General features: G+C 47.3%; 1 protein-coding gene and 1 long non-coding RNA gene across 2 annotated transcripts; one reads left to right on the top strand and one right to left on the bottom strand.

Moving 5' to 3' along the window:
- Window positions 1–506: 506 nt before the first annotated feature.
- On the bottom strand, window positions 507–19571 carry mtnr1aa (melatonin receptor 1A a). The gene is made up of 2 exons (XM_023830615.2): window positions 18995–19571; window positions 507–1832 (listed from the first exon to the last, which is right to left on the bottom strand). Exons 1-2 carry the CDS (start codon window positions 19155–19157, stop codon window positions 970–972), a joined length of 1026 nt encoding a protein of 341 aa, XP_023686383.1. The 5' UTR covers window positions 19158–19571; the 3' UTR covers window positions 507–969.
- Window positions 19572–20574: 1003 nt separating this feature from the next.
- Window positions 20575–21576, top strand: LOC140582675 (uncharacterized). The gene is made up of 3 exons (XR_011985483.1): window positions 20575–20772; window positions 20871–20955; window positions 21080–21576. It is a non-coding gene; the product is annotated as an uncharacterized lncRNA (long non-coding RNA).
- The last annotated feature ends 2033 nt before the right edge of the window (window positions 21577–23609 follow it).

Genomic DNA, 23609 nt, shown 5'->3' on the forward strand with positions numbered 1-23609 from the left:
AAGCACAAAGCAAGAACTGAAATCCGGGTCCTTTTAATTGAAATGGCTTAAATAGTAGTTTACAAACCCTGTCATAGCTCAAATTGTGCCCCCTGACATGGATTAGGTCACCCGATTCTAGCATGCGGAGTTGATACATGAGGCGTGAAAAAGACACGGGGAACCAGGCCCAGGGCCCAACCAAACCGCCACCCCCCCGAAAGAGGAGATCAGTAACGCTGTAAGAGGGAAGGGAGCTCCTCAACGCCAGGGGCTAGCTGAGCCATCATGAACATGGACATACGTACCAGGCTGGTCCCGACTGTTAATGCCTTCTGGCAGGGTGGTGTGGGACCAGGTTCGGGGGGGGGGGGGGCTCCTCAGCCTCGTCCAGGTCGTCAGCTGAGCCCCAAAGACGCAGAGATCATGATCCGTAGCCACATTAGCAGTGGGGTCATGGGATCATGTTCAGATATACACAGTAACCCTGGTCACAATCACACACTCCCACAAACACACACACACAGTTTAGGAAAAAAAAACATTTATTTAATGTCTCTTTTTCAAAGTACAGAAAACAGTAGACACCTTAAATATTGCTTTGGCCCAGTTTCATACCGGGATGTGAATGTAAGACAAACCCTGCAGCAGACAGATTTGGCAAAATGGGTCTAACCAGTCAGTCAGGAAAGACACTGACTCTGCAAGGCTGCACGATGTGAAATCTGCAACCTTGCACGTTGCTTGCATTAATTTGGGCTATATGTAACCCTAAATACGGTTCATATAAAATTCATACGAAAGTACATATGTATACATATTCAGACAATTACTGTAAACGTTGAAACAAAAGTGTACATACTGCAAATTCAAGATACCTTCAAACCAAGGAGGATGTGATACTCTGTGCGAAAACCGACATTTCAATATGTACAGAGACGACAGAACAGGCTGGCGTTTGTTGGTGTCTTGGGCTGGCTTGCTGTGGGCTCACACCGAGTCCACTTTGACCTGGTTGTTGTTGGTCATCAGCGGCGAGGGCTTGATGCGCTCGGCCGCGTCGTTGGAGCTGTCCTGGAAGAAGATGCGTGCCGTGCAGACGGACACCACGATGCGGCGATACTCCTTGCGGAAGTTCTGGTTCAGCGCGCCGTAGACGATGGCGTTGAGGCAGCTGTTGAAGTAGGCCATGAAGTAGCTGGCGACAAAGAGCCACTCTGGTATGGCAGGGGCCACGACGTCGGGACTGACGGCCACCACCAGGCCGATGAGGTTGAGCGGCGCCCAGCAGACGGCGAACAGCACGAAGACGGCAAACATGGTGACGAAATTGCGGATGTCGTGTGGCGAGAGCCGCGGCCGGCTATCGGGCTTGACGCGGCGGCGCACCTGGATGACGAGGATCCAGATGCGGAGGTAGCAGTAAGTCACGACGAGGATGGGCAGGATGAAGTGGAAGAAGACCACGGCGATGGTGTAGGCCGAGCTGGCCGACTGGGCGAACGTGCAGGAGTAGACGCGCGGGTCGTAGCGCAGCGAGCCCACGAACAGGTTGGGCACGATGGCCGCCACGGTGAGCAGCCAGATCAGCAGCACGCAGCACAGCGAGTTCTTGTCACTGTAGAGCTTGTCGTACTTGAGGCTGTGGCAGATGTAGCAGTAGCGGTTGACGGCGATGCCGGTGATGTTGAAGATGGAGCCGATGACGCTGAGGCCCATGACAAAGCCGCTGACCTGGCAGTGCACATAGCCCAGGCTCCAGCCGTCATGAAAGATGGCGGTCAGCACCAGCGGGTACGGGTAGATTGCCACCACTAGGTCCGCCACCGCCAGGCTCACTACGAAGATATTGCCTGTCAGAGAGATGCACAGGAGCGAGGTTAGCAACGCATCAACCCACTGACATTAATAAATATGTCTTTATGGTTGTTGGCCGTCTCTTTAATTGTACGATTTCAAAGCTGTCTCTCGGCCACTCTGCCCCCTGCTGTGAGGATGTGGAATAGAGAGCCATTTCCCTTTGACATCTCTCATTTAATGGCTATCATTTTGGCCAACAGCTTAATCGGTAAGAGCTGCCATTAACACGTCCCATATGCTTGTGGTTTTTAAGGATCCCTCGCAGCAGGGTGGATGAGTGAATCGCCGCTCAGGGGTCGAGGTGGAGGGCGTGGAAGCGGGCTGAGAGCCAGACACCTGCTAGAAGTGGAACGTGCCAGATTCAGCCGGGGACAGGAGCATACCATATCAGCTAACGCTAAAAGCTAGGCCTGACGCTCTACATGGGGCGGTCCTGAAAAAAGAGGATGCAGGGAGCCCGGTCCACCTTGCGGATCAGGAACTGCACCAAAACATCCTAACATCTATTACCCAGGTCACACTACATCTGCGTGGTGCGTTTGCCTTCCTAAGTGAAATGTTTAACTGTATTGACCCAAAATACCAGCAGAACCTTAGTGCACAACTCCACCATAATAAAAATGGCATGTTTACCTAATCAGTATACAAGTCAGGTCAGCCAATGAGAAAGCAGGACACTCTACCAGCAGCTGTTTTGATGTCAGCTGATCAGCCAATAGCTGGGTTGAATAACTGATGTGTACTTTTCACAGCAACGGGTGTAAAGATGTGGGCGGGATCATTGCATGCTGTCAGTCACTGACAAGACTTGCAGGTCATTGGTCTGAAAATGTGCATTTTCAGATTCAGCAGTGTGAACTGCTGAGACCTACTTTCAGCATAGAAGATTATCAAAATGATGTGCTGATGTTTGTTTCAATCTACCTCGCAGGACTGGGCAAACCACAGCAAAATCAGGCTGCCTGAGGGATTGACTCTCGGGGGGGGGGCAGTAAGGTTACTCACAGGGGACCCCCCCTCCTCAAAGTGTCTGGTGTCACTCTGGTTACATATCACTTTGGATTGACTGGACTCAGCAGTCCCAGCTCATCTGTTCCTGCTATGTCTATGCATTGTGGGGGGGGGGCAGAGCACAGGCAGCTCTCCTGGAATGTAAAACAGCCCCCCCTCAACTTTCCCTCATGTGCTGCTGGGTGTGACTGTGCCCGCAGGTGTCACTGTGCCCCCCCCCGTGCCCACTGGGTCTTTACTGCACAGAGACTCTGCCTCTCTGGGAAGCTCTTTTTATACCAAATCATCTTACTGGCCTGTTGCCAATTAACAGAGATATTCCGCCAGGTGTTCTGTTTTAGTATAACACATCTTTTCCAGTCTTTTGTTGCCCCATCCAACTTTTTTGAAATGCTTTGTCATTTGTCATAAAACAGTAAAAATTCTCAGTTTCAGCATTTGACATGTCTTTTTTCAGATGATTATGGGTTTACATGATTTGCAAATCATTGCATTCTGTTTTTATTTACATTTTGCACAGCACCCCAACTTGGCACCCCAACTAAATATTGGGCATATGTACTGTCATTTCATTAAAGTGTTTTAACAATTTGTAACGTGTTGACACTAGAATTGTGATTTCCCGGTGTCATCCACACATGTGGTTTTGTAACAAAACATAGTTTGGAGACCAGACAGACTTATCAGTGATTCCTCCTGGTGAAATTTCTTGTCGCTGATCAGTCATACACTGTGTAAACCACTGCGACTTCAAGACTCCCAATTACAAGACGACAAGTAAAGTGAATCCTGCCCAGGCTGACACACACAGGAAGAGGGTTAATAATCTATTGCTGACATATCACACCCCCAGAAGAGCGAGGTCTGTCAGATACCCCACCATCTCTCAGTGACCTACTGTACAGTGCGGGCAGCTTTTCTGTCTTCGTGGAAATGGTAAGGCAGAGGTTGTAGGCATCTCGCATCTTCTCCGCACGCCACCCTGACTGCATGAAGGCACGGGACATCTAATGGATTCCACTGGAACACAAACCGATTTCCTTAAACCCATGGCAGCCCTGCCCCCCCGTGACCATCCCCCACTCACATAGGACCCTGCACTAAACATACACATCCCACATTTAACCAAAGCACATGGTATTGTTCTTCCTGTGAGATGTGACAGGTAGTATGTAGCGTGTAGCGTGTAAACGGACTGACGCTGTGATGTCCTGACGTGCACTGCACAGGGCAGACTGTAGTATTAAAACGCTTCACGGACGACCAGGAGCTGCGTATCTTCTTTTCCCAGGAAACACTTACTGGGATTGTGTGGAAAACACGGGCATCCATAAAGCGTCTAGTGGGAGGAACCTGCGATGGTGCGGAGCTGCGAGTGCATCCCGCTGTGGGAACGGAGAGGGCGCATGCGGAGCCCCCCCCCCCCCCGTAATTCATTTTTTGTTTTGTGACTGAGCGGAGGCGGAGTGACCCGTCTGCGCCCCCGGACTGCTGTCAGGAACTGGCGCCATGGCGGGGGGGGGGGGGCCCGGCTCCACACACGAGGGTGCTGGCTTGTGTCGATGCTCTCTGGAACCTGGAATGTGAGGGGGGGGTTCCTAAAATAAATTTATTTGCTTATGGCTACTCCAGACAGTTTGTAAAACATTTCAGCAGATTTTATAGCCTTGTAAAAACTGACATTTTCTCAGAACACGAATCCAAGAAGCAGAGAATTTCCCCTGGATTTCTCCAGCTGAAGGACAGGCGGAGACCAGACTCTGAATAACCGGTCAGCATAATCTGTCGCTAAAGCTGCCTGGGCCCTCCCCACCGCCGGCAAAGGTCGTGTGTCTCGTCCTGTCCCCCATGACGATCACATGGTGCTGAAGCAACTGGCGAGCCAACTGCCTTTCGGGGATAGGCGGAGATGGGCGAAGATGACGGACGGAGTCCTGGAAAGCCGACTGGTTGAAATGAGGCCCATTTTATCGCAACCTTCTCTTAAACAATCTGAGTATCACAACTTTCGCATTATAAAGCCGTCCATTTGCCATGGAAACTTATCCAGCACCTGCAGACCTGCCGGGGTCTGGAAAGGGGGGGCAGCCCACTACCGTCCTTTAACCCCCCCACCCCCACCCCCGCCACTTTCCCTTAGGTGAGTCACATGTTAGCAAGCGACTGTGATGGCAGACCAGTGTCAGAGGTGATTACGGAATGTTGGGCCAGGACAGAGGCAAAACCTACCTGACCAGCCTTCTCAACACTCAGTGTTGGAAAATGCAAATAAGAACTGAACTGCTTGGTATCAGAGGTGCCCCAGTCTGTGGGTGGGAGGGTTAAGGTTAAGGCTGCTGGGACTTCGGCAAACCTGACAGGCTGTGAACTGATGCTGGGTACAGACCTGTGGGACTCGACCAGGGGGCTGCTGTCTGCCACCAAAGTCGCTCATGTTCAGTGACTTGCCATCCCTCTGTGGAGTGCTACATTGCCGTCCACATTTCTGGGACAAGTATGGACCTGCATTTCTATAAAACAAAAATTAAACCCTCCACTGGCTTAGTGGACCAAGTTCAAGGCTGGTAAACTCACCGTGCCTGGCCCCGCTGGGTGACAGCTGCTGGCCTTGAAGCTCATTGATTAAAAAAAGAGATACAGTGTATCGTCCAGTGCAGCAGTGTACCTTCAGACACTGCTTCTCTGGACACACTGCCTCCCTGGACAAAACACTGCACCTTCAGGCACTGCTTCTCTGGACAAAACACTACATCCTCAGACACTGTTTCACTGGACAAACACTGCCACTTCAAGCACTGCTTCACTGGACAAAATACAACACCTTCAGACACTGCTTCACTGGACAAAATACAACACCTTCAGACACTGCTTCACTGGACACACTGCTACACTGGACAAAATACTGCACCTTCAGTCACTGATAAAATACACTTTATCTGCTGGGTTTCATAAATGTGAATTTGCAGTGTGGATCTGGATCAGCAGCTGGGAGTTGCGCAGCTTGCGACTGAGATGAAGGTGGTGTTGACCGACTCTTTTCTCACTGTGCTGTGGGCTCTTTCGCTCCTGAAGCAGGCTGGGGCGTCCCTGCCATTCCCCCCGGCCCCTTCAGGTCATGCGGACACAATTTCATGCCTGGCTGCCTGTCATTTACATTTTAAGGTAGCCAGGCCAGAGTACGAGACTTGCTGGGGTAGCAGGGGGTAAATTCCCTGGTTAATCGTAACATCCAGTGACAGCTCACTCCACCAAAGTCCTCCATTTAAGGAAGTACAAGAGCAGCTGCTGATGCTCCTGGAGGAGCTCCGCCTCCTCGCCTGGATGGTTAATCCTCAGCAGGTCACCCCCGCCACAGCCAAAGGCCTCCCTGACCCTGAAAGGGGCACCCCCTCTGGATGATCCACAATGCCCATGGAGCTCCTGCGAGGAGAGCCTTTGTCAACACTGAGCAAGGACAGCCATGTTTGCCTCATTAGATCATCCCAGAGACCCCGAATGGATGAGTCTCTCATTTGAGTCAGGAGTGTTTATTAAGGCTCAGTAAATGGATTTAATGGTCATTGTCACTGTCATAAGGGCAAAATGTCCTACTTGATGGACCTCCTCTAGACAGAATACAGCTAACTGTGCACGCAGCCATTTCCCACGTTCCTGTCGTCCAATTATGAGCCGGCATGGACAGTCGACGGCAGCACAGATTCGCACCTTGACACCATGCATGTGACTCAGAACCGGTCAGGGAAAGAGACCAGAACCGAGATCCCGCTGCCTCTGACCCTGTTGGTTCTGGCAGGGTTGTGTCTCCCCCGTATCAGCCGTTACTCTCTGTCAATCCTGCCGGCTGCAGGTCCTCACATCTCCCTGGAAAGCTGCAAGGTGATGGGACAGGCTGCGATTTTACACCCCCAGTCAGACGAAGCCCACTTTCCTCTCCCCTGGTCAGTCCTAAAACTGGTTCTACGTCTCTAACCATTTCATTCGTTCCAGTGAAATTCAGATGTTGTAATGTGAAGGTGCTGAACCTCGACACCAGGTGCAGGCCACTCTCATCCAGGAGTGCCGGTTGAGAGTGATATATATGTGTGTGAGTGTGTGTGTGTGTATAAATATATATATATATATATATATATATATATATATATATATATATGTATATATATATATACTCACCTAAATGATTATTAGGAACACCATACTAATACGGTGTTTGACCCCCTTTCGCCTTCAGAACTGCCTTAATTCTACGTGGCATTGATTCAACAAGGTGCAGAAAGCATTCTTTAGAAATGTTGGCCCATATTGATAGGATAGCATCTTGCAGTTGATGGAGATTTGTGGGATGCACATCCAGGGCACGAAGCTCCCGTTCCACCACATCCCAAAGATGCTCTATTGGGTTGAGATCTGGTGACTGTGGGGGCCATTTTAGTACAGTGAACTCATTGTCATGTTCAAGAAACCAATTTGAAATGATTCGAGCTTTGTGACATGGTGCATTATCCTGCTGGAAGTAGCCATTAGAGGATGGGTACATGGTGGTCATAAAGGGATGGGCATGGTCAGAAACAATGCTCAGGTAGGCCGTGGCATTTAAACGATGCCCAATTGGCACTAAGGGGCCTAAAGTGTGCCAAGAAAACATCCCCCACACCATTACACCACCACCACCAGCCTGCACAGTGGTAACAAGGCATGATGGATCCATGTTCTTATTCTGTTTACGCCAAATTCTGACTCTACCATTTGAATGTCTCAACAGAAATCGAGACTCATCAGACCAGGCAACATTTTTCCAGTCTTCAACTGTCCAATTTTGGTGAGCTCGTGCAAATTGTAGCCTCTTTTTCCTATTTGTAGTGGAGATGAGTGGTACCCGCTGGGGTCTTCTGCTGTTGTAGCCCATCTGCCTCAAGGTTGTGCGTGTTGTGGCTTCACAAATGCTTTGCTGCATACCTCGGTTGTAACGAATGGTTATTTCAGTCAAAGTTGCTCTTCTATCAGCTTGAATCAGTCGGCCCATTCTCCTCTGACCTCTAGCATCAACAAGGCATTTTCGCCCACAGGACTGCCGCATACTGGATGTTTTTCCCTTTGCACACCATTCTTTGTAAACCCTAGAAATGGTTGTGCGTGAAAATCCCAGTAACTGAGCAGATTGTGAAATACTCAGACCGGCCCGTCTGGCACCAACAACCATGCCACCCTCAAAATTGCTTAAATCACCTTTCTTTCCCATTCTGACATTCAGTTTGGAGTTCAGGAGATTGTCTTGACCAGGACCACACCCCTAAATGCATTGAAGCAACTGCCATGTGATTGGTTGATTAGATAATTGCATTAATGAGAAATTGAACAGGTGTTCCTAATAATCCTTTAGGTGAGTGTATATATATATATATATATATATATATATATATATATATATATATATACACACACATACATACATACATACATACATACATATACACACACACACACACACACACACATATATATACACATACATACATACATACATACATACATACATACATACATATATATCCGGGGGGGAATCTGGGGCCGTGAATGGGCCAGATGTTCATCCTCATGGGCACAAAATGTCTTTGGCACCTCTAAACCAAACCAAGGGGAGAGGCAGCATTAAAAGACACCTGCTTTAGTGGACCCACTTATCAGGAGACGGCTGCCACAGAATCCACAAAGCTGGACACCAACTACCTGGCTTGTTCATGTCTCCATGCCAATGCACTTAATGTCACTCATAAACACTTCTCAGTTTAATACAATATATTAATCTCAGCGTGCCATAGGGCTGTACGATTTGGGGAAAATATCGAATCGCGATTTTTCTGACAAACATTGCGATTACGATTTGATTTGCGATTTAATTATTTTTTTTTTATGTTATGCTTCAGTTCAATGTTCAGTGTGTAGTAATTTTAAAACATATGACGCAGCATGAGATGCCATCAGTATTAACTGGTCTACATTCTAATGCAAGGATGAGAATTTAAAGATGTGATGTGTCAAGTTAAATAAAGTAATAATGATCGAATCAATTGCAGCAAAAAGAAAAATAGTGATCTTGCAGGTAACGCTTATTACCCTCCTAATAACACTAGAACCGCCTTTTCCCATGCCAATGAACAAGCAATAACTACTTCGGTGTATGCAGCCCTTTTGTTTGCCCTATTGTGTTGTTAGCTGCTGTTATTAACACTAATAACACTCAAAAAACCGTAATGTTCATAACAGAGTGGCTGTTCTGTCCTGAAACCGTAAAGCTGGACATTTTTAAACGTCGTATGCATTTTTAAAATGTTGAATACAAAGAAGTCGTTTATTGATGATTTCATGTTGGTCAAAGTTTCCGCTTTTTAACAACTGTATACGGTTATTTTCTATACAAATCAATTGTATGTGAAACAAAAAATGTACGTGTTCATGGTTGCAAACTCTTTCAGACTCTCACACAAGAAATCTTACGGCAAATCTATATTCCATTCTGAACTTAAAATTAGCTGCATCAAAAACGTTACGGCAGTTTGCAAACCCTATAGACTATTTACAAGGTAATAAAACTTACATACATGTTAATGTGTGTGCAGAACAGAGAACATGCAGCTGATCAAAATTGCCAACCCTGCATTTTATTTTAAATGAGAAGTAAAATACAGGTTTCGACTGAAGCGCTAGCTTATCATTCCTTTGCTTTGTTACTCGGACAAATACAAAACAAATGAATAAACATTATATTGTTCTGTCATAAAATACTGCCTATCGAGACGTGCTATCGAGCCTTTCTTCGCATGTGCAGTTCCACCGTTTTGGGATTAGGGTTAGGTTTTAGGGGTTAGGGTTAAGGTAGGGGTTTTAGGGAGTTAGGGTTAGGGTAAGAGTTAGGGTAAGGGCTATCGATTAGCACTACGGTAGCATTTTTCGACAAGGCAGCATATATCGACAGAACAATAAGCGTCTCTTTTTGTATGTTTTCTAAATGAGACCGTGTGCCCATAACCAACTGTAATAGCGATTAAAGCGATCTATTCTTTTAGAATTTATGTTAAAGCAACACTTAAATTTAATAAGCATAGAAACATATAACATAAACACGACTGTATTGTGGGTTTTACGGCTTTTTTGGAGGTCACTGACTCCGCTGCTATGAGAATTACTGACTGTCTCGTTGTTTTGATGGGTTAGCGGTATACTAATGTTATTGCCTATTAACAAAAACCAAAGGTATTATACGCTGAAGTATATTGCAGCTGGTGTTTAAAAGGAGCTCGCCGGTTCTATTGATGATAGGACCTTTCTGAAACAATCTCGGACCATGAAATAGGAAGACAATTCACTTATAGCTCAGTAGCGGAATCAGTATTTTTCCGCACCGCAATGTAACATTTTCCTTGGGTTTCACGTCTTTGCTGTTTGTGGGCCTATACGACTTCTTCGGCCACTTCTGATTGGTGAGCATGACTGGCATGCGAGAAACACGGCGCTTGTGATTGGTGAGAATGACTGTCACACAGGGAGCACGGCATGAATTTGTAAAACTATTCTCACAGTAGTTTTAAACACTGGGTCCGACGTATAATGTATATCCTAAATCGCGATTTTTGCGACTTGCTAATTGTGTTGTTTCAAATCGCGATTTCGATTTGAAATCAATAAATCGTCCAGCCCTAGCGTGCCAGAACCTGATAATCAGCTCAATGGTTTTCTGTGCTCATTTGGTCCTTAATTGAAATAAAGTGTTTTCACTTGAAAAAAGTTAATTGAAATGTAAACAGGATTTGTTAAGTGTAATGCTTAAGTAGGTGATTGTTAATCATGGCTGAGTGTTTAAGCAGAGTGAATTCTGACGTTTTAATCAGTATGGCCCAGATTGGAGGTTCTCTTTTTATTTTAAAAAGTCACTTTAACAGGAAATACCATAAAAGAGTATGGTGTTTTATTATTACTAAATACTCATTAACCGGAAATACCATAGAAGAGTATGGTGTTTTATTATTAGTTACATATACTTTAACAGGAACCACAGAAGAGGAACCTCAGAAATGTAGTAACTGCTTTTACAGTTAAACAGAAAGTCCTGTAGGAAATGGTACTATTAAAGTGTACCATAGAAAACATGAACACACACACTGTTAATATTACTAATAATTATATGACAGAGACAGATGTTGAATGACATCACTCCGCCTGGGACGCGCCTGCGATTATCGCTGAATCCGACGGTCTAATCCGCTGACAAGTCCACAGCACACTGCTGGATCCCGATACAGGCTGAACGTTTACTAAGCCGGTCTGGTTTGCTTACCTTCACCAAACTGAGCTCAATCATCTCCATATTTTAAGTGCAAAATGGAAGTGCAAAAAATTTTCATTATAATGGCACGGCAGTGACAGTCCAGGGAGAAAACCCCCAGCAGGCCCTGGGGGGGGGGGGGGGGGGGCTTTTATCCGTCTGTCTTATAAATGCGCCCTGATAATGTGCCGTTTATGACAGTAAAATGTCACCTCTGCTATCCCCTTTATTTCCTGCTGTTCTTCAGCCTGATTACCTGTACAAAGTGGTCACTCACATCCCAGTCACACCACAGACCTCCCCCACAGCACTAACCCAGACCCCCCCTCGCTCACGTAATATCACAGTGACTGAAAATTAAACAAAACAGTGCCTTCCTGTGAAACATAAGACCGCAATCCATGTCATACATACTGCAACCTACCACCTCTGCTAACCCACAGCTAGCCCCATTCACAGAGCGGCCATGATGAGGTGAGATATAACCCCCCCCAGTGAATACAAAGCCCCCTCCTCCCCGCAGTACGGTCACGCCGAACCTCGCTTCACTTCCCGCGATCCTACTGCCCCACACTGACTTCGGGCTCCATCACGTCTCACGTCAAGTGGAAAGCAGTCGCATCGGATAACATTTAGGAGGTTAAAAATAGCTGGGGATGGAGAGGAACCCCGCCCCCCCCCACTGAGCATGATGGTATTTTCAGGCCAGATGCCCGGCACATGAGCAGCGCCGGGGGCATTAGAGCACACTGCCTTCCCCGCGTGCCTCCACTCACATTCACGCAATGCTGACAGGAGGCCGCGCAGCTCTGCCAGCGGAGGTGCGGGTAAGGGGTCACCTAGGCGACCGTAACACCAAGGGGGGGGGGGACGTCGCAGCATGCGAGTGCGAGGGACAGAGAGTGGGAGGGAGAGGAGGACGACTAGGAGAGAGGGGGGGAAAGACTGCCATGTGGAAGAGAGAAGAGGAAGACTCAGAGAGAGAGAAGGAAGACTGGGAGAGGTAGAAGACTACCATACAATCTGGAAAATAAATGCGCTCCTTATACCTGCATTGTGTTTAATTATAAAGTCCTACAAACAGTATGAAGACACTGGTGCCAGTGCAGCACTTCCTGTCTTTTAGCCACACCCCTTGCTGACCTCACCATAAGGGATGGGCCATTTTCCCCGGTAGCTTAGTGACATCATAGGCGGTAGTCATAATGACATTCAATGCAGGACATCGCTGACAGAGTGGTTCCCTGACAGGTCCTTAGGACATGATTCTGCCCCCGAAAAAAGCTGCCGACCAGAAAGCCTGGAAGCCCCAGACTCAAGCACTCCAGGTCAAGCAGAGGGTCACCAAGCCAGACGCAGTGGGTCAGTCAGGAACACAGACATGGAGTGCGTCTGTTAACCTTGAACCATGGACAGTAATGCTCAGGCCCCAAATGACTCAGTTAAACCCAGTTCAGGTGGCCCTTATGGCAGGTGAGTTCTGGTTCCACATGCATGCAGCGTGTGAATCCTTTTCACAGTTTGCCCTCAATGTTTGCAGGTTCATGAGACTCCCAGAGCCGACAGCCGCAGAACCCGTCTGCAGTGCTATGCTTGTTCCTGTCTCTGTCAGCTATGACTCTGACGTGCGGACATCATCGGATCCTCCAGGTGGGGGCAGTCCCACCCCCCACCCCCCACCCCCCACTATGTGCCCGCCCAAAATGCTGAGGTTTCAGAAGTCTGGGTGTAAGTGGATGATCAGCATCAGCGAAAGCTGAGAGCAGTGGAGGTAATTCAGCTGGATTCAGGAGTCAGCAGGTAACGGGGAAGTCATGTCAGGAAAACAGCCGGGAAAACAGGAAGGAACAATATTAAAAAAAAAAAAAAAAAAAAAAACATTCAAATGAGAAATCTATGTACTGATAAGCATGTGGTTTTATGGGATGCCTGTCACCCCCGACAACAGTATCTCCTGATGAGACAAATAATGTAGATTTATAGCAGGCTAATAAGGTGACTGGGCCTCAAACCACTTGTGACTGGGTGAGCTGACTTCGGACTCCCATCTGGGCTCCAGTCCCAGTGTGACACCCAGAACGGTGACAGAACCGAGCATCAGGTGGGGGGGCTTAACAGCCAGATGCACACAAGCCGCCGCTGGTTTCCACGGCAACACTGGTCTCCCATTCTGTCTTCCTCGATGCCCATTCGGGCCTGATCAGCATAAACAGCATGGGGGCTCATTTAAATTACCGAGGAAACGGGGTATATCCTTTGAATTACGGCGGCTCCAGAGCCCGAGGCTGAGGTGCCCCCGCCTCCTCCCTGTGCTGTGATTCTTCTCACATTAAGTCCCCTCTCACATCTCTCATTCTCCGAACATTATTTTGTTCCCTGTGTGTTTTGACCAATGGTGGAATGTAACGAAGTATTTGTACTTCGTTACTGTACTTAAGTACATTTTTACGTATCTGTACTTTACTTAAGTAAAAATAATAATGCATACTTTTTATTTTACTCCATTACATTTTGCGGCAATTATCTGTACTTTCTACTCCACTACATTTCTACAATTTATGCCGTTAGTCGTTACATTTTATGAACACAATTTCCTCAAAATCTTGCATGAAAAAATAGTTAGCCAATTGCGTTCTGGTGTTGTCTGCCATTTCCTACCAATCAGGTGGCTTCATTAGCTCCAATGATGGCGGAGCGTGCGTCAATTAGCAGCACGAGCTGGTAGACTGGCTTGATTTCAAGAAGACGAGACATTCAACATGGACCCAGAGCCAATACACATATACTGTTTAGTTGCTTGTAATTATTACGAGCAATGACATCGGTAGAGGCGTAAGTCAGTACATCTACTATTCTTTTACAAAATGGCACACCCAAAACGTTGAGACAAACCATTGTGTGAGTACTTTTACTTAAAAAAATACTTTAAAGTAAACTTAAAAGTAAGTACTTAGTACTTTCACTTAAGTAAGATTGTTGATGTAGCACTTCTACTTTTACTTGAGTACATATTTTGCAGGATATTTGTACTTTTACTTAAGTACTAAGCTTCAGTACTTCCTCCACCACTGGTTTTGACCCAGACATTTTGAAGCCGGCACACGCTCACAGGTGTCAGCGGTGTGATAGGCCGTCACCCTCTGACCTTACAGGGAACCTCATAATGCATCAAACTTGGATCTAATGCCTCCCACTTCGCCAAGGGCTTCATGTGTGTGGATTTTGCTTCTTCTCCCTGTGTCATCGTGGAGTTTCCTTCAGGTACTCTGGTTTTCCCCCACAATCCAAAAACACGCTATGGTGATCTGCAGTTACTAAATTTTCCGTAGGTGTGAATGGCGTGCCCCATCCAGGGTGATTTGGTGCCCCGTCCTGGGTTGTTCCCTGCCTCGTGCCCGTTTACAGGATAGGCTCCGGACCCCCGAGACCCTGCGTCAGACAAGCGGCTGTGGAAAATGGACGAATGCCACAGCAATATTTAAGTGGATGGTTTATTCTTACCTGTTTGTGGTTGCTGAACATTTCTCCATCAAATGTCTGTTCTGACTAGTTGCATATCTAGGTTTCACAGAGAAATTTCTGACATACGCCAGGCAGCATCTGGAGTGTGTGAGCTATTTATGAATTCCAATGTGATCAAACAGGTATCAGCGGATGCCGTAACTGAAAAGAGGTTAGAAATAAATGCTCAAGAGCCACTGATCAAACCTAATTAGAAGCATATAAATAAACAGTCGGCTTCCAATTCTAATCAAAAGAGATCCACAACTCCACAGTGGTTTGCCTGTGGTTTCAGACAGGAGGCTTTTAGCTGGTGCTCAGATCTGGGTACTGGTGCCTCATGCAGGTCACATGACTGTTGTCATGCACTGTGACTGCACATTCTGAGATGTTTTCAAAATAAATGAATAAATCATTTGCATAATGAAAGAGTCCTCAGTGACAAACGTAGTACCTAATCCAGGGGGGGTGACTTTCAGAATCCCACCCATCCACTGGCAGTGCTCCGGCACCATGTGGCTCAGGGGTGGCAGAGGGTAGGAGCGCATCACTGGGGAGTACTCTGATTGGCTGGATCAGACTCTGTCTGAGGTGGAGCCAAACTTACACCCCCAAAGGTAGCGGACCAATATCCCATGACAAGTCAGATATAGGCCGCCCGCTTAGTGTTGTTTACATGCTTTGTGGTACTGTCCAACTTTCAGGATTTACAGGGGTAGAAAAACCAATTTCACAGAGGATGAGTCTAAATTAACAAGACCCCTTTTCAAAAGCAAATCACACCAGCAAACCACTGTAGTAAAGACTCAGCAGTGCACATCTCATTTTGCACTGTCACCCAGATTACCACTGGCTGGAATTACAACTAAGTACTATTTTAAATATGTTTCTCACACTAGAGCAGATAAGGGGGGTGGGGGGATCAAAACTGAACCCTGACAGAAGCCTGGGAACTAAAATTTAAATTAAATAAAATATTATTATAAAAAACTGGTGTGTACCAGTGAGGTAACCCGTTCAGCCAACAGTGTCCCATTGAGGTAACTGTCCCAGCCAGGTTACACTGTTGGGTTATTTTAAGCCATACTGTGTGTGGACTGATCAGCACAACAATGAACATGCCTGATGACCTGCTTTCTATACGGTCACCACAAGTTCACATGGGCTTGAAGGTGCCCAACAACAACAGCTAAAATAATAATAACACTGTAGCTGAGCATGTGAGGCATTCCCGCACCCCAGGACGGTACCACTTGAAGGCGACGCTGTAGCTGAGCATCTGAGGTGTTCCTGCGCCCCAGGACAGTACCGCTTTATGGCGACGCCGTAGTTGAGCATGTGAGGCGTTCCTGCGCCCCAGGACAGTATCGCTTTATGGCGACGCCGTAGCTGAGCATGTGAGGCGTTCCTGTGCTACAGGACAGTATCACTTTATGGCGACGCTGTAGCTGAGCATGTGAGGCGTTCCTGCGCCACAGGACAGTACCGCTTTATGGCGACGCTGTAGCTGAGCATCTGAGGCGTTCCTGCACCCTAGGACAGTACCGCTTTATGGCGATGCTGTAGCTGAGCATGCGAGGCATTCCTGCACACCAGGACAGTATCACTTGAAGGCGACGCTGTAGCTGAGCATCTGAGGTGTTCCTGCGCCCCAGGACAGTACCACTTTATGGCGACGCTGTAGCTGAGCATGTGAGGCGTTCCTGCGCCCCAGGACAGTACCGCTTTATGGCGACGCTGTAGCTGAACATGTGAGGCGTTCCTGCGCCCCAGGACAGTACCGCTTTATGGCGACACTGTAGCTGAGCATGTGAGGCGTTCCTGCACCCCAGGACAGTACCGCTTTATGGCGACGCTGTAGCTGAGCATGTGAGGTGTTCCTGCGCCCCAGGACAGTACCGCTTTATGGCGACACTGTAGCTGAGCATGTGAGGCGTTCCTGCACCCCAGGACAGTACCGCTTTATGGCGACGCTGTAGCTGAGCATGTGAGGTGTTCCTGCGCCCCAGGACAGTACCGCTTTATGGCGACACTGTAGCTGAGCATGTGAGGCGTTCCTGCACCCCAGGACAGTACCGCTTTATGGCGACGCTGTAGCTGAGCATGTGAGGTGTTCCTGTGCCCCAGGACAGTATCGCTTTATGGCGACGCTGTAGCTGAGCATGTGAGGCGTTCCTGCGCCCCAGGACAGTACCGCTTTATGGCTCAGTCTCTCACTGGCTCCCTGTGCCACCTTATGTCTGCTGCAGCCCCGTACTTCATCTTTTATTATGGCCCTTGACACAAAAATGTAATAACTTTTCTAATAATAACTTTAATATATTAATAACCGTATTCTACCCTGAAATTAAGCATCAGCCACTTCCTGATGCCACACATGCAGGTGGCTGGGCCAGGACCACATAACTGATCTAAAACAATCTATTTATGCAGCACTCATACTGGGAGTCAAAGGCACGGATCTGGGACAGCAGGCAGCTTGCAGAAGTCAGAAGGTGCGAGAAGACAGGTGGGCGGGGCTTCAATGCATTGGGTGAGGATCTAGGGCTTTACAAACGGTAAAATAATGGCCAAGTCAACAAAAACCATGAGTTGTGAAAGCCAAGACAGGGAGTCAGCTCCTCAGGGGCGTGTCCTCAGCCCCGTTCTCTTCACACAATACACCAATGACTGCTTTAGCCCCTCACCTATCACCAGCTACTATAGGTATTCTGACGACACTGCTATACTGGGTCTGCTCAGTGATAGTAATTCAATTCAATCAACATTCTGTTTCACATATTATACAATGGTGCTCTGGCAACTTCCTGGAACTGAACATGGACAAGACAAAAGAACTAGTCATTCATACTTCACATGCATTACCATCTGGATGGACCCCCACCTCAACTCATGACAAAACGGTGGAACAGGTTGAACATTTCAAATATCTTGGACTCACTACAGACATGAAGCTTACATTTGATCAGCACATCACAGATATCCAAAAATGGTCCCAGCAGAGACTACATGTCATTCACAGGCTTTGTGCTCTCTCTGTTGCCCCCCCATCTTCTCTTATTGCTGTACAAGAACATTATCCAACCAATCCTATTGTACTGTTCTCTGTGTTTCTACAGCATGCTCTCTTCATCTAATAAAAACAGACTTACCAGGATCACACATAGAGCAGCTAAGATCATCCGCCTTCCCATTCCAAATCTGTCTGAAGAAAACCACAGAGCTGTCATTCGCCTTGCAAGATCCATAACCAATGACTCTAGTCACCCTCTCAACACACAGTTTACTCTGCTGCCTTCGGGTCACAGACATGAAATGGAAACGGGCTCTCTTTGCCTAGACTTTCATCCCAGGCAGGAGGCCCGGAGACTATCCTGGAGACTATGGGTGCAAGGCAGGGAACAACCCTGGATGGGGCACCAACCCATCACAGAGCACACTCACATACCATTCACTCACACATGCATGCCTATGAGCAATCTGGTAACTCCAATTAGCCTCAGCATGTTTTTGGACTGTGGGGGTGACCGGAGTTCCTGGGGGAAACCCCACAACACATGGAGACATGGGGGAGACTAGAATAATTGTGCTTCCCCTTAGCATCTTAGTTTTCCAATATTGCAGTCCCTGTTCTAATCCCCTTCTGGTCCGTAAATCGATATTTCTTTATCTGACTCGCGCTAATTTGCGCCTCCGAGCCAGTACCCGCCAATGTCTATCTTTAACTTGCCCCTTGGATTTCTTATATGAAAGTGAAAAGTGCAGTAAACACTGCGATTTTACTCCAAGACCTATGAGCAAAGTATGTTTTTTTTCTGAATCAAAGGATTACATTTGCTTTGTTACCGTTATACTGTACATACAGAAAGGAGGAAATCCTGTTACAAGCGATTATTTTTACAATAATACTTGGAGACATACCAGCAGCATATTCAGCTCATCTCCCTCGAGTAACATCAGAATGTAAATTACTCTGGCTCGTCAAACTTTACTTCAAACAACTTTACTGTCGAGATCAAACAAAAATCCATTGGCACGTCTCCGATCGTACTTCGCTAAAAGACCACACGCAACTCAAAGTTCGTCGTAGCCTATATGCATTATATATACAATGATTTTAATGAGTGCTCGCATTAATGATTTCGCATATAAACATAACTATCCAGACATAAACAAATTGCACGCTGGTCTATGAGAAACCAGCATCCTGTCTGCCTGGATGACAAGTTTGTAGGCTTTGCGTTTTACATAATAAGGGGATTAAAGCGCAGCCTCGCAGGTACAGTAGCGAGCGGACCGGGAGCCCGGGGCACCTGACGCGCTCACCTGCGTTCCTCAGCCGCTTGTTCCTGTACACGGAGAAGATCACCAGCAGGTTGCCCAGGATATCCACCACAATCGTGAATATCAGGATGCAGCCCAAGGTTGTGGTGACCCACGGAGGGCGGCTGAGCGTCGAACTGTTGAAATGACTACCATTAATGACCATCTTCCCGTCACGCTTCGGGATCGGAGGTGCTGCTCGGGTGTCCGGCGAACTCGCGCTCCTTCATGGCGTTAGTGCGGCTCTCTGGGCGAGGGGTAACTTTCGGATGCGCGTCTCAGAAAGCGGGAGCTGACAGTTTTATACAGCCTGCACGTCCATCACATCCCGGAGTTTGTGGACATGCAGCGGGCCTTCAGATCGCCCTCACATGCGATGCTGCCGCCCCGTGGACATGGGGGCGTCCCGTCTCCGCTGAGCTTCATTCATTATTCTCCGATTCATCCATCTCCAGGCATTCTCTACAAAGAAGCTTCCTGTATGTGAGGAGGCTGCGGTATAAAGTAAAGGGGATTTAATTAAATGTGGACGGAGGTCTGTTGATACCGTGTAAATATAAGAAGTACGGGTGGGAGTAGGATAAAGCGTATGCGGGGAGAGGAAGCGCTTTGAAGTTTGTTGTGTTGCGCGATGGGAGTTATTATGTGGGCGTTTAGAGGTCAAAAAATGTCATCATTGAGGAAATTTTAACAAGCATATTTATCTAATCGAAAAGGCACAGAAAATATGGAAATGACCAAAATATCGAACGCAAACAGCGGAAGAAGCTATGACAAGTTAATGAATCAAGTCTTGTTAAACTGGAACAACACATGCAAAACATTTCGATGTGTATAAGCAGTATGTACAAAACTGGGGGCAAAAGCGCAACACTCATGATTAACTGGCGGCTGGACCAGCAGGAGAAGGGGGCCACCGGGCGCATAAATAACCTCGTTGTTATAACCAAGCTTGTGTTGTATAATATTTGGGAAAAAATACAGAGAAAAAAACGGTCTTTCTAATCACTTGAGTTACCACTGAATGGTCATTAATTACTTTCTGTAACAAAGCAGCCCAATTTTGTCACTGTCAGGATGCAGGTATATTTCAGGTATAATGTCAGGCATACCTGGCCCCGCAGTCTTGAAACCCCGTCCCAGTCCGGGGTCCCACCGCCCCATGAGAAGATCCTTTAAATCTCATTCTCCTTTAACCGTGATTTTTGGTGCCCGGCTTCCCTGTAAAGCTGATGCCTCGTCCCGAGTTTTTTTTTTTATATATCCATGCAGAAAGCAGCAGCTTACATGTGCTTCTCCATATGTTGCCCTACATATCACCGCGTAGCGCGAGCAAACGTGGACAGGGGGCTGTTTATAAACATGCTTTAAAGGGAGTTGATGCGTGGCCCCATTTGTGTGCCAACACTGCGAGAGGTGTTTTCTACATAATTTAATGTGTTGAGGAGAATGAAAGTGCATCGGGGGGCGGGAAAAGCCAGTAAAATTGCTTCAAAGCTCAGTTCATAATATTCGCATATAATGTTCCAGATTTTATCTACGGATTATTGAAGATTGAATCAGATTTGCGGGTTTTCCTAAAGGAATAAGCATTAAAGTATTTGTGTGATATGATGAAAGTTTTGTCATAATGACAGGAGGGATCGTTAAGTTAGTCTCTTAGGCTAACTGATTTGGCACTTAGGCCTATTTGAAAAGCGGGTGGGTTCATTGCTTAATTGATCTCTGGTTCCTTCAGAGTGGCTCGCGTTTTGCTATTAGTTTGACGCATTACTGGGCTGGTGAGTTTTAAACGATCCTTTGATGCCGGCGGTTATGGGGTTTTTCAGCTGACTCTGGATTTCTGAATGTGAATGTGGTATCGACCCTTTGCTTCCAGATGTGAAAGGGCACGGCCGTCACCTGACCCCGAAAGCTGCAAGATCACGGGTTCACATCTCCGAATGCCCGCTCGTTAGGTCTTGGTAAAAAAATAAACGAATAACATTTTCCAGTATACTTTGTGTTTGCATTTGCTAGAATAGAGAATCTCACTTCTGTCTCTCCAAGGAACTGAGTGATAATTCCAAATTATTTCTCATTCCAAAGGAACAGCACTCCTGCAGCGCAAACACAGCAAATCCATGCCGAATACAAGGTGTCAGGGTTTCTTGCCCTTCAGTCCCTGGTATGTTTTCCCTGTTCCCCGGTCAGTGAGCTGAGAGTGTGGCTCAAATTCTCTTCCTTCATGTTGTGGATTTGAGGCTGGCTTGAGACCAGTCTCACCTGTTTTGTTTTCTGGATTTTCGTTCTCAAGTGTTTATGTTGTGTTTTCGTATCTAGAGTTTCTTGCTTTTAGTATTTTCTGGTGGTGTTTCCTTGCTGTAGATTCTTAATCTTTAGCGTGTATTAATTCTCTTAGTCCTGTGTGTTCTTGGAGATATTCGGTCCACCTGTTTCTCGTTGCTCCAGTGTCTCCTGGTTCATTGATTAGGTTACACCTGTTCCTTGTTAACCCTGGATGTCTGTTTTTTCAGTCTGCCATTGTAATGTCATGGTGTAATGCTGTCATGTGTGTTGCTCCTTGTATCCAGGTTCTGCTCTGTGTTGCCCTGCTCTCTGGTTGTTTTCCTTATGGTCTTTGTAGCTTGTTTAGTATTAAGTTCTGTTATACTTTTCTGGCCCCTTGCGGCCCTTTAATTTGTATGATTCCCAGTGTCCTGCACTTCTCTTAAATAAAACCCCTTTTTGTTTGGGAGCCGCAAGTAGATCGTCACACTTTCAGTCCCACCTGCACTATGGCCTGAGTCCGTAATGACAAGGAGCACAAAGGCGCACAGAGCAATCGACCAAAACTGGAGGACAGAGTGAGATCCCCACACGTTCTCCTCTGCGATGAATGGAGGAGCGAAACAATGGCAGTCGAGTGGGCTGAAGGGAGAGGTGACTAGTGACTGACCAGATGGTGACAAGTGAAGGTGAAGAACGACTGGGACAGGGATACAGACTGGAGAGAACATAGTGTGGCTGGGCAGGCAGAAACAGACAGACGGACGCAGACTGACAGAAGCACAGTGCAGGATTTCCCAATTCCCATACATTAAGAGTTAAGCTCACACTGAGGTTAGAGAAAGGTTATTGCTGTCTGCACCACTCAGCAGTAGCAGTATAGAGGGAGGCATCAGGAAGAAGGTGGAATGGAAGGAAGGGAGTCAGATGCCCTTCAACCTGAGCTGGTTCTGGGTGCTCCAGGCCAGAGGCCCTTCAGGCCAGGCTGGTTCTGAGTGCTCATGACCAGACACTCTTCAACCTGGGCTGGTTCCAGATGTGCCGGGCCAGATGCCCTTCAACCTGAGCTGGTTCTGGGTGCTCCAGGCCAGACATCCTTCAACCTGGGCTGGTTCTGGGTGCTCCAGGCCAGAGGCCCTTCAGACCAGGCTGGTTCTGGGTGCTCATGACCAGACACTCTTCAACCTGGGCTGGTTCCAGATGTACCGGGCCAGAGGCCCTTCAGCCTGGGTTGGTTCCAGTTGCTCTTGGCCAGACAGTCTCCAGGCCAGACGCCCTTCTGGGTGATCTGGACCAGATGCCCTCCAGGTCAGGCTGGTTCTGGGTGCTCTGGGCCAGACACCATTCAACTTACAATCACTGTGGAGCATGTGTGAAGCATGAACGCTGGTACATGCATATTTGGCCACGGCACGTGAACATGCACAGCGGGTCAGCAATGATGAACAGCCACTCCCCCATGCTACTGTGATACCGATACAGAAGCTGTGCCTCCAGAACTGCCACCCCTACAAAACACCAACAACCGTTCAGGACACCCCACCACATCAGACTCAGCTTTTACCAAATCCAGTGAAGGACCCGAGTCTCTTATTCAGAGGGACTCTGCAGTATTCTGGGTTAAGGGAAGCCCACAGACTCACCAGGGGACACAAAAAAAATATCAGGACCAACATCTTGGTGAATGAATTTCGACATATCACCATATGATGGGAACCCACCCACCCCCCCCCCAAAAAAAATATTACTGTGTCAGAAGTTCTTGCTGCAGGTGCCCCATGACCCATCAGAGTACAATAAAGGGCGAACCCCCCCGTCCCCTTCAGGCTGCCCTCATGACGTGTCACCGTGTTTAATCTGTCGCCACCCCAGCAGGATTAGCTTCTAGCTCTGCTTTGTCAGGACCTGTGAGGCTGTTTTTCTCCAGTCTTGACATGAAGTGCGTTTAAACGGCACCCTGTGGTTTGGGTTACAGCACAGAGACCCCGATAACATTTTATTCCAAAAGCCCAGGAAAGGGGCTTTGCCAGTTACTCAATTCTGTCAGCTGCATAATGCTTTCATAACAATTATACTACAAATTCTATAAATGATCAGAAAAAAATATTAAAAGCTTTCCAGTCATTCATATTTCTTCAACATAAATGGTTCTTAAAAAACAAGCTAGATTTCATTTTAGCTGCTTGATATAACCTAACATGCCACCGCAGAAACAGTGTAAAGCCACGTGACACCCATACTACTTCTATAAGGTGGAAGTACGTTCCTAGCATTTCGCTGTGAAATGCACTAATGCTGCCATCAACTGGTGAACCGAAAATATTACATCACCTTATTCATTACGGCACAA

Source organism: Paramormyrops kingsleyae, chromosome 25 (assembly GCF_048594095.1).
Source record: "Paramormyrops kingsleyae isolate MSU_618 chromosome 25, PKINGS_0.4, whole genome shotgun sequence".
NCBI classification, from domain to species: domain Eukaryota; kingdom Metazoa; phylum Chordata; class Actinopteri; order Osteoglossiformes; family Mormyridae; genus Paramormyrops; species Paramormyrops kingsleyae.